The sequence below is a fragment of the Curcuma longa genome, chromosome 15, assembly GCF_044706935.1.
Source record: "Curcuma longa cultivar G26 ecotype Majalengka, Jawa Barat chromosome 15, ITB_CL_G26_1.1, whole genome shotgun sequence".
NCBI lineage: Eukaryota > Viridiplantae > Streptophyta > Magnoliopsida > Zingiberales > Zingiberaceae > Curcuma > Curcuma longa.
This window is the reverse complement of record NC_133875.1, coordinates 1,171,894-1,184,119: the sequence shown is the minus strand read 5'-3', so window position 1 is coordinate 1,184,119 and position 12,226 is coordinate 1,171,894. Positions and strand designations below refer to the sequence as shown.

The following is a 12,226-nucleotide window of genomic DNA, read 5'->3' as shown; positions in this document are numbered from 1 at the left end:
ATACTTACTTCCTAGTCATATTTGGGCAGAGGCTATTAATACCTCATGCTACGTGCAAAATCAAACATTGATACATAGGTTTTTAGGCAAAACACACATGATCTTTGGTTTGGAAAACCTCCAACAATCAAACATCTTAGAGTATTTGGTTGTAAGGATTATATCTTAAACACTAAATATTAATTAGGAAAATTTGTTGATAAGGCTGATGAGGGTATTCTAGTTGGATACTGCAACTTTAGCAAAGCTTATATAGTTGATAACAAAAGAACATGCCTAATGGAAGAATCCCTGAATGTGGATTTTGAAAAAAATCTACCATCAAACTCAACACAAAGAACCAATGATGATGTGTTATTCAAAATTAAGAAGTTAACTTAGAATTAAGAAGACAATGATCAAGGTGGAGTTAAGGAAGACTCTAAAAATGAACAAGGTGAAATAGAAGGGTCATCACTTGAGGATATAGTTAACACAACTCAAGTACCAAGATCCATTAGGACGAGTTCAAATCACCCTTTAGATCAAGTTGTAGGAAATATTTCTCAAGGGGTGAGAACTCGATCATATTTTACTCAAGTATCAAGATCCATTAGGACGAGTTCAAATCACCCTTTAGATCAAGTTGTAGGAAATATTTCTCAAGGGGTGAGAACTCGATCATATTTTAGAAATGAAGGAAGTCAATTAGCCTTGATCTCCGAAGTTGAGATGAAATCAATTGATGACCTTTGCTTGATCCTGACTAGATTCTAGCAACGCAAGATGAGTTAACTCAGTTTGAAAGAAGTCAAGTATGAGATTTTATTTCTAAACTTGAAGAAAATTCAATTATTGATAGAAAAGGGTCTTTAGGAATAAACTTAATAATAAGGGAGTGGTTGTAAGAAATAAGCATAGACTAGTAGCTAGGTGGTTTAATCAAGTGGAGGGACTTAATTATGATGAAACATATGCTCCTGTCATCTCACGATTGGAGTATATTAGAATGATGTTAGCATTTGCTGCTCATAAGTAATTTAAATTATATCAAATGGATTTTAAAATGATTTTATTAAAAAAGAAGTTTATGTTGAATATGTAGGGATCTTATGCGAAAAATTAAAAATAAACGCAGTGGAAAAATCAATCCCTTCAGTGATCTATGCGAATATAGTATACATGTTTATTACATAATTATCATCTTTGTTGCGTGAACGGAATAATTCTGACAATAACTTTGATTTGGTAGATCTCAATATGATCAAAATGGTCGCACCTCTTCGGTATCCATACGAACACGTCCTTTGTTCATCGCACGAACATAGCCTTCGGAGAAGAACCACCTTCATTGTACTAGCAACTTGGATGGTTTGGCCAAGAGGAGAACAAGAGTATACTAGAAAATAATTATTTATCAAATGCATTAAAAAATAGCCTTTTGTGCTCATCCAATGAATACAAAAATACAAAGGGTCATCCAATAAATATCAATGAATACAAAGGGTCATACAATAAATATCAATGAATACAAAGGGCCATCCAATAAATATCAATGAATACAAAGGGTCATCCAATGAATATAAAGGGTCATTCAATGAATAGAAAAGATTTTTATCTTTTGCTCTTCTTTTCATCAATGCTCCATTAATCTCTATTAATGGATATTAATCCTCTTTAGTGGTTGAGTCTAATCTAATGAGTCAAATTTGAATTAGACTCAATTCAATAATCCAATAGTTGGATTCATTTAAGTCTAACTCAGATTAGACTTAACCCTATAATTTTAGAATCCATTATATTTTAAACAAACTAAAATAAACTTATCTCTAAATCAATATATTCTTTGTGTGGGACCCAATAGGTTATCATAATATTGATAATGTATTTATAACAATATTTTAGATACATAAGCAATGAGTGACATCTAACAATGCATCATTGCTACCCAAGTGATGAGAATACCAAGATCCGACTTAACCTTTTTGTGTCTATTATCTTGTATAACTTGGTCTTTCTATCCTCGATATCTAGACTGATCTATGAGGCATAGGTCGTGTCATCCCCTTATCAATTTTTATGTTTTTTGATCGATCGGACATTTTTCAATCTAACCTATATTCTAGATAGGTATTGGTAGATCGAATAGGGTTTCGATCGACCAGATCAATTTTCAGTCGACCGAATTAGTGTCTGGTCACCCGATTGCTAGGGCTAGTTCGAGTCGCCCAAACATAGTCTAACCTCCAGATAAGCTCTAAACATCTCTAAATTATTGGGTCCTCATCTAGCTACAACTTCCTACAAAATAAAATATGCAAGCAACATGCAAAACCTAGTATTAAGTTTACCTAACCTACTAGGTTTACTTGCTTGGAGTTTACTTCTCCAAGACTTCTTCTTTACTTGGAGTTCACTCCTCCAAGACTTCTTTCTATCTAAGGTTCACTCTCTTAGAAGTTTTCCTTGGCTCAGAGTTCACTCCTCTAAGTCTTCCATTATCTAAGATTCACTCTTCTAGAATTTTTCTCTTTTTCAAACATCTAGTCACCCTTGACCTGCTTAGACTTTTCTGTTGCCAAATATCCAATTAATCTTGACCTACCTAGTCTTTCTCTTTCTCACTTACCTAGGTCAACCTTGATCTATCATGACTTCTTACTTGCTTATAGCAACCTTGATCTGTCATAACTTCTCACTTGACTGTCAAGCATCTGATCAACCTTGACCTACCTAATTTTTTCACTAATTTTTAAGCATTTGGTCACCTTTGACATGCTTGGTCTTTCACAATTACTTCTAAGCATCCAGTCAACCTCGATTTGCGTGGACTCTACACTGACTTGGTCAACCTTGATCAAATTACTCGGTCAATTTAGTAGACTCCATTAAACATATTATTCAAATAAATATTAAAATTCTAGAGGTTGATTGCACCAATAGGTTAAACATCATCTCATCGAGGTTGTACAACCTTGTAAGGATCTCCTTAAGTTTTGCCTAGAGCTTAACCATTGATTCTCCCCTTTCTAGCCTTAAGGTGATAAGTTGGCTTCTTAGTAAATCTCATTCGACTAATTTATCCTCTGAGGTACCATCGCGAACCTCTATCAGTACCTTTGTGAAGCTCTATCAAATTTTTCTAGAGTTCTTTAATTGATTGGTTTGTTTCTATCCTATCTATTTCCTACATAGGTAACACAACTTAATATATGGAATTTGGCCTTACCATTTATCGTGAATTCGTCCTTCTATTTCTTTGTCCACCAAGTCTAGTTCATCTCTGTCTATGTCCCTAGGCAACTCAATGTCATATTTGATCATTAATATAATATCAAATTTAGTTTTGAAAAATACCTCGATTTTCCTTTTCCACATGGAAAACTCTCTTTTGAATTTTGGTGGATATATTTGATCTGATCATCTTCTTCTAGATTCCTTTCTCCTCTCTCAAATTTGAATGTATAGTTAGAGTTGTTAGCGCTAATACTACTTGTTGGTCCCACGTAGTTGAGTTGGATCTCTAGGGTGGAGGGAATAGCATGCCTACAAATGTAATTCTTATTGTAATCTCATCAAGGACACAAAACAATGGTATAGTCAAAATCATAAAAGACATACCACAAGACACATTATTTAATGTGGTTCACGATTCTGAAGAATTGCTATGTTCATGACCTTAAAAAAAGGGTCACGCATATATTGCTCATAAGTCATTAGTCAATTACACCACTTAAGACAAACTTATAGTACGTTTTCTAATCGATTGTCTCAATCGATTAGCTCTCAGCTAACTATCCCAATCGATTGATAATTTGACTTTGGCCCATCTAATGGTCAAGTCTGTCTTGGTTGAGTTCTACCCTCGCTCAATTATAAGTTCACTCAATCCTCAAACTATCTTCACTATAGACTTCTCATCCCCTTGGATGCACCAACCCTCCATCTTTCTTCTTGTGTCATCTTTATCACTCCACTTGCAAACTCTTTCCCCAAGCTCTTTGTCGCTTGGAATTCATTAAGTCTATCAGCTCCCTTCCTATGTCATCCTTTAAGCTCTCTTGTGTCTTCTACTTGTTGACACAATCATCTCCAATGCTCCATGTTTAGCGGTCCCTCAAGTGTCTTGTATCGTCCTTCTCCTATTTAAGTTGGACCTTGAACCATTGGGTACTCCATGTGTGTATACCTTATCAGAGCAATCAACTTCTAGTCCAGGATGATGAAACTTTATTTAGCGCAGGTTGAGTTTTGATGTTTAATCAATTTGTTTGATGTGAGATAGAAAAGCCAAGTATGTTAAGATTGATCGGACACTTACCAGTAGAGAAGTTCAATTGGGTTTTGATTAACCAAACACTTAGTAGTTGGAAGCCTAACACGGAGTTGACAACAGATAAAATCCAAGTGGGTCACGATTTGATCTAACATTTGGTAGTTGGAAATCCAACAAAGAGTTGACTTCATAGAGGACCCGATGTTAAGCACGAATAGTGAAGTTTTAACAAATTATGGAGGACTGGATATTAAGCATAAGAAGGGAAGTCAAACAAGTCAAGGAGAACAAGATGTTTGGCAGTAGTGAAGTCATAACAGGTCACAGTTAACTAGATGTTAGGCACTGATGAAGTCCCGACAAGTTAAGATTGACTAAATGTTAAGCAATCGTGAAATCTTGACATATCAAGGTTGATCAGATGCTAGGCAATGGTAAAGTCCCAATAAGTCAAAGTTGATCAGACACTAGAAAAGTAAAGTCTTGATGGTTAAGGATGACCCGATGCTATAAAAAATTCTAGTAGATTAAGGTCAATTAGTTACTAGGCAAAGTGAGAATTCAACATTGGTAAGGTTGAAACAGAGGTATTAATCGACTACTATGGACTAACAATCGACTGATAAACCCCTAAACCTTGAGTTTGGGATTTGAGGAGGTTTAAGAGAATTTGTTGTATATCAGTCCACTGATAGGTATGAGCAATCGACTGATCACATTATTGCAATGAATAAAATATTTTAAACTCAATTGCGACACTCGACTGATGCGCCAATAGTTGATTGATGGTAATGAGAACTCAACTATTATGGTCAATGCTGAGTTAGAAATAGTCGTTCTACTAGTGAAATAGTCAAATTTAGAGGGAGCAATAGACTAATGGGTGCATGCAATCGATTGATAAGCAAAAAATAGTCACGACTTGAAGCTTATACAAGAGGGTTTCATTGGAAGATTTCAATGTCAATTATTGGGGGTTTTGGAGAGAGTGATGTTGCATTTTCAAACCTTTAAGAGACAATCCAAAACAATGACAATAAAGCAAAATCTCAATTGTAAAGTTGTTTACTTTCATTATTTTGTGTTCATATCTTTGTATTCTTGTTGTATTTGCTTGTAAGAATAGGTCTTGTAAGAGGTTTCTTTGCCTCCCAAAGGTTTTTAGTAAGGAGAAAGATAGTGGTGTTATCTCTAGGACTCTAGGTCATGGAGTATAAATCGAATTTTGAATCACGTAAAATCCAAGTGTTGTGTTTATATTTTGAGTTTATTTTATTTGTATTTCCTGTTACGTATTTAACTCTTTGTAGACCAGCACAATGAATGACGATCAAATGAGAATGAAGCAAAATATTATTCACTCTCCCCTCCCCCTCCTCTAGTAATATCATCGGTCTCAACATACCTAAATCCCTACACATTTAGACACACAAATTAAACCATAATGTAAAGTTTATTAAAATCATTTACTCAAACATCCAAAATCATGACTACATCACACTACTCAGGGCAACAAAGGATTCTTACCAAGCAATAAAAGATTTCTCAAACTTCCATTGATTATTTATATTTATTCACAATTTGAGAATGATGAGAAGAGCTAAAATGAAGCGAAATATATATTAGATGTTTGATCGAATATAAAGTTCTTTAAAAGTCCATACATTTTAACTATATGTTTGAAATGAATATTGGCTTCATGGAAAATACTCATAATTTTATTTCAAGAAACTATGTGAGCCATTTCGAAAAACAATCACCATCCACACCAAGATAGAAGTACCATTTTGCCTTTGAGTGAGAGGTAAGCTAAAGACAACATCAATGTTAATATATTCTCAAGATGCAATAATAAGTACCAGTAGTGTTGTCTAAAGAGCAGTATTTGGAAATATACTTCAGCAATATGATAATAGTACAACACCTCTTGATATAAATTAATTTGGACATGGGCAATAGAAATATTCTTATAATAATGCCAAATATATATCTAAAACTAAAATATCCATTAAGTCCACCTTCATTGTTTGTTTGATAATAAAATAACTTAGTCAACAATTGGGAATGCATAACAAATTGCACTTAATAAGAAAACTATCTTAGAATAAAAAATTATTGAGAAGGGTCATTTTGAATATTTTAAGATCTCACAAAAACAAGATGATCTTGATTAAGTTATTTGGACACTTCAAATATCACCATTTTTATTTGCATGGTGGTAGGCAAACTTTATTTCATCATTGACAACTCCATTTTTATGGCAAAAATAGACACTTTGACATAGATAAAATTAATCAATTGTATTGTCCACTAATATATTTTAAAGACTCATGATCATGATTAGAGAAAAAAGAATAAACTTTGAGAATAAGAAAATTTCTCAAAAGTATTAAAAAAATACAAAGGATAAAGGATATATAAGACTCCTTGCTATAAATGGAATATCTTTTGTAAAAAAATAATAGAATGATTGGTGGGGAAAAATAAAAGAACAATACCATTTTCAACAAAAAGGGTTTTTTTAAAAAAACAAAATAACATCTTAACATATTTTTACATATTTTTAGCATAAAAATATTTTTATTCTAATATTGTTGTAGTAGTTATAAGCGTAGCTACTATAATGTATAGCAATCACAATCATATATAATTGATATAATGTGTTAAAGTAAATTTGCTAATAAAAATTTCTAGCACTACTATTATTAAAATATTTTAGGCAAAAATTAAGAAGGTGTCTCACTTTTCAATTAAAGTCATATGAACATCTCATTTTTAATTAAAGTCAAATGGGCATTTCATCTAATATGAACTATCTAAATTACTCTTACCTTTACTCTTTTGTAATAGTTATCTGTTAGCTTCTAGACATTATAGAAACTAACAGGTAGTTGCTACATATTGTAAAAGTTACATGCTAGTTTTTACACATCTGATCATAATTAGATTATATTCATTTAAAATGTAATAAATATCATAAAGTCCTCATCATTTATTTTGCTCATTGAAATATTATTTTAATCAAATTATTACTCAGAGAAACGACATCAAAATAATATAAAGTCATTGTTGTAAAAGCTACATGCTAGCTTCTACACATTGTAAAATGTACATGCTAATTTCTATACTCTTGATCGTGATCAAATAATATTCATTTAAAATGTAGTAATTGTTATGGAGTTTCTATCATTTATTTTACTAGTTGAAATATTATTTTAACTAGATTATCACTCAGAAAAGTAAAATTAAAATGATATAGAGCCATTGTTGTTGAAGCTAACAATTAACTTTTATAGTTATAGAAGCTAGTTGTTAGCTTTTATAATTATAGAAACTAGTTGCTAGCTTCTATATGGTCAAATGATTAGATATGTAAGGGTATTTTGGACAATTCAAGTCAAATGTGATGTACATTTGACTTTAATTAGAAATAGGGATACCCATTTGATGAAAACACAATGATGGGCGTTCTTTTTGATTTTTGCCCAAATATTATTATCAATTCAATTAAAATTACTTAAATATTATTAAAATTATATTAAAACTAAAATTATTGTAGTAGCTATGGTCATAACGACTACTAGCTACAAATACTACAGTAAATTTTAAAAATATCTTAATCATGTTGATCAAATTTAAATAATTTTTACTAAATTGATAAATAATATTTTATGTATAATAATTTTGATAAGTTATAATAACTCTTTTTTATAATCCAAGATACTAATTGAAAAGTAGATGGTATTCTAATTTATCTATTGGATAAATTTAAAATATAATTTATATATATTCAAAAATAGATCTTTAAAATATTTATCATATTTGATATTTTTATTATTTTTTAGTGTTTTAGAATGATAAATATAAACACTATTTTGATATCTTTTTTTAAAAAATACTTTTTATTAAAAAATAATAAAGAGACGTTCTTTTAATTTGTTACCTTTTATTTATTAGAATAACAAAGTTTATTAGAAGTACGCACGTACGTAATTAGAAAATACGCTGTCTTTTCCTCTGTCCGGAAGTCTAACACATTTGCATTATTAATCTCAAACTCGTTTAATCGTACCCTGAAGGAACAAACGGCTGTTTAATTTTTCAGAATGAGCTGCGTCATGCGCGTTGCTGTCGCCACGCCACGCTCTGTGTTCTCTCCTTTCGTCTCCTCTATCGAATCCCCAACGCCACGCCATAAATAATTTAATTGCCTAACTCGATTCCCACCTCAAACATTCAAGAAAATGTCAACTGCAAAAAGTCAAACCAATTTTGCCTGCCCCTTGGCCAATACTAAGAGTCACGCGCATCTCAAGCCTCTGAAACATCTCGCTTGATCACCATTAAGTGCCAAAATCAAAGCTCGATGTGAAGTGCCACAGCATCCTTTGGTGGCCCTAAAGAGCATTTTGGAGGAAAGTCAACTGTGTTTGTTCATCACCTCTGAGATTGGCCTTGTAAATATCCACGCCTATATATACAAAGTCTCCCCATCGTTAACTCCGCAACAAATATCAAACAGGGAAAAGAAAAGAAGAAGCGAGAGAGATTCAACAATGGCGGCTGTCTCGTCTGAGGCTGCTCTTGTTCTTCTGCTAGTGATAGGCTTTGTGGCTCCTTCCACGGCGTCAGTGCTCTTTTCTTCTCTTCACAACACTCTCGTCGTCACTGCGTCTCCAACAACAGGCCAAGGTTTGCTAGCTTCTGTTCTTAGAATTGATCTCCAAATTAATCTTGTTACTTCCCTGTATAATTTTTCTTATTTTTTGTTTAATTACGCAGTGTTGAACGCCGGCGTCGATCAGATCAAGGTGAGCTGGTCGCTGAACGAGAGCCTGCAGGCCGGCGTCGACTCCGCCTACAAGAAGATCAAGCTGGTCCTGTGCTATGCGCCGGTGAGCCAGACCGACCGCCGGTGGCGCAAAACCTACGACGAGCTGAAGAAGGACAAGACGTGCCAGTTCAAGATCACCAGCGAGGCCTACGGCGGCAGAGACGCCGTCGGGTCGTACGAGTACACGGTGGAGAGGGATATCCCCACGGCCACCTACTTCGTGCGGGCGTACGCGCTCGACGCCGACGATACGAAGGTGGCCTACGGGCAGACGACGGACGCAAAGAAGACGACGAACTTGTTCGAGGTGGTGGGGATATCCGGCCGACATGCGTCGCTTGACATTGCTGCCGCCTGTTTCTCGGCCTTCTCGGTTGCGGCGTTGTTCTTCTTCTTCTACGTGGGGAAGAGGAAGCAGAAGTGAAGAAGGAGATCATACGTGGTGTTCTATTTCACTATATATATATATATATATATATATATATATATATATATAATATATAGGTAGTTAGATGTGGCATTGATATGCTTGCGAGCAGTGTGAGTGTGGTTACGTTGTTGCAAAAAAGATTGTCATGAAAATTTTAATCAATCAGAATAAATATCAATCTAATTACTATTGTTCTCCTTTAACTATTGTGATGTTTAAGGATAGGATCAATAGGCGAACAAAACTGTTGTGATGTTTAGGTAATGAAGTGAAGTGTCCATTCACAACACTTGATTGATTGATGATGTCGTTCCCCTCGTATCTATTCAATCAATAGCTATAGAACAGTGATTGATTGATGATTCGTTCCCCTCGTATCTACTCTCAATCAATAGCTATCAACAGCGAAGATCGTAGGGGTTGATTGATGTCATTTCTTACTATTATACTTTTAGAATTTATCTTAAAATAAAATTTTTATAGAACTGATACTGATCATCTTCAAAATTAATTGAGATCATAAGAGTTAAAAACTTTGATTATCAAAAACAAACTTAGTTATTTTGAAATAATTGATTTTCCCACTGCTAGAACACATACGATACGAGATTTCAATCCTATACCAATAATGAGATATTTTTTACTATCCTATAGAAGCCCATTGTTGATAAACTTTTTTAGATACATCCATAATCCACCTCTTCGTTAGACGTTGATAACATTAGAGGGTGTCGAAGATGTTTGACAAAGCCCTTTTAATACGTGAGACTTCATGAAACTTGAGGTAAAAATCCCATTGCTCTTTTACCCCTTTGCTATTCTATGTCCTTCCCTTGACTAGTATGGTTGTCAATCTTTAGGGAAGACAGGTCGCATGACTTTTATTGAGATTGTACTCAATGATAGTTTGGAGTCGTCTCGACCATCCCCTATTGGGATAGACCATGCTCTGCAATGGCCTCTCCTCGTAGGGCACTTTCCAAGCTATGGTTCTCTTGCACAAATTGTATCCTATCATATATCAGTGCAGATCCTTACCTACCCATGTCAAAACCATGCTAGGGATGGTCAAGACACGCATCTTGCTAAGGACAATATCTTCCTCAAGAGGTTCAAGAAATTAAAATCACCTGGAGGGTCCAATTTAGCAAACCAAGTTGTAGTTCCAAGTAGAGCTTTGAGAGTCTATGATGGCATGTTGGGTGCTCGGGTTGCGTGAGCACTTGGCTCATTGAGCTAGGGAGGGGCAAATTTACTGAGCTGGAGGGGGGAGTCAATATCCAAGGCATAATTTTTACAACAAATTGTAAGATCGATATTACGTGGTTCACGGTTCTACCAAGATCTACTACAACCATGATCCATTAGTGGATCACTCCCAAAATCCTATTATACTTTCTCCTTGGATACCTTTAAGAGGCAAAGAAATCTCTTACAAATTCCTATTCTTATAAGAAATACAAAGGAGATACAAAATACAAGGAATAATACATAAATAAAATTTACACAAATGGGATCATGCTTTACTTTGTCTTTTGATAGCTTTGTATTGCTCATGGAGACTTTAGATACAACAACACTTGCATAAAGATCCTCCAAGAACGTTAGCTAAAAATCTTCTACAAAATCCACTTCTATAGGTGTTTCCCATGTCTAGAAATCGTTGATAAGTTGATTGTTCCATTACCTCTAATTGACTACTCACTTTGACACATTTGAATTTGGCATTTTGCTATAACTTTATCCACTCAATGATTCTTTCCTAGTTTTTCATCAACATACTACCATCTTAATTGATTGATGATACACCAACCGATTGGTCAATTGTGTGGCTTCGAAATAGAATCGAACAAAAATATTTTATTCGATTTTGTTTGTTCCTAAGTTGACTGCTCGTTGACTCTCCACTAGTCAACTACTATCAACATCAGTTGACTACTTTGTACCACAAATCTGACCAAATCACAACTTCATGGTTTCAGACTCATTAATCAATTGAAGCATTCCATCAACTAATTGTACCATCAGTCAACTATTGTAAACTTGAATTCAACCATACCACAATTTTAAGGTTTTAGGTTCATCAATGAATAAACCATGCACTCTAATTCTAACCACACCAAGACTATTGTGTCAAGCCAAGAGATCCCATACCTCCAGAACTCCCTCATCTACCCAGTACAAGACAAGCTCAAGTTACTAGAGTTTCATCCTTGTCTAGTATTGAATTAATCTCAACCTGATAGGACTTCCCGTTCCAAAAAAACTCCTCACATCTTTGAGACTTCATCTTTCCAAAAAGCCACCTCATGTCTCTAAGTCTTCATCTTTCCATAAATCATCCATGTTTCTGTGACTTCAACATGCCTAGAGGCCTCTATACTTTAAAGACTTCATCACTTGTATAGAGTTCACTATTTTAGGACTTTATTGTTGATGCAATCGTGCCCATGAGCTATAGTTTTGATGGTTGACATCAGTAAAGCTTAAAGCAAATTATGAGAAACCTCACTTGTGTATCAAGTGTATAGAAAGTCCTTACAGGTAAGAAGGCGGATGTGAGGCAAAGGGAAATCCAAGAAAGTCAAGAAGTGAACTCTTGGCGAGAGAAAGTCCTTACAGGTGAGAAGGCTGAATGTGAGGCAAGTGAAGTCTAAGAAGATCGATGATTAGATTCTTGGCAAGAGAAGATAAATCGAACATATCA

The 12,226-nt window shown here is 34.4% G+C and overlaps 1 protein-coding gene across 1 annotated transcript; it reads left to right on the top strand.

Annotated features, from left to right (window-relative positions):
- Positions 1-8,782: 8,782 nt before the first annotated feature.
- LOC141846715 (high-affinity nitrate transporter-activating protein 2.1-like) lies at positions 8,783-9,562 on the top strand. Its single transcript, XM_074734753.1, has 2 exons — positions 8,783-8,947; positions 9,038-9,562. The coding sequence occupies exons 1-2, from the start codon at positions 8,812-8,814 to the stop codon at positions 9,511-9,513; spliced, it is 612 nt and encodes a 203-aa protein (XP_074590854.1). The 5' UTR covers positions 8,783-8,811; the 3' UTR covers positions 9,514-9,562.
- Positions 9,563-12,226: the final 2,664 nt, after the last annotated feature.

Excerpts from the sequence above, each read along its gene's own strand:
- LOC141846715 (XM_074734753.1), top strand. The coding sequence starts at position 8,812 with ATGGCGGCTGTCTCGTCTGAGGCTGCTCTTGTTCTTCTGCTAGTGATA. Across the intron at positions 8,948-9,037 it reads GTCTCCAACAACAGGCCAAG|TGTTGAACGCCGGCGTCGAT; the intron begins GTTTGCTAGCTT and ends TTAATTACGCAG.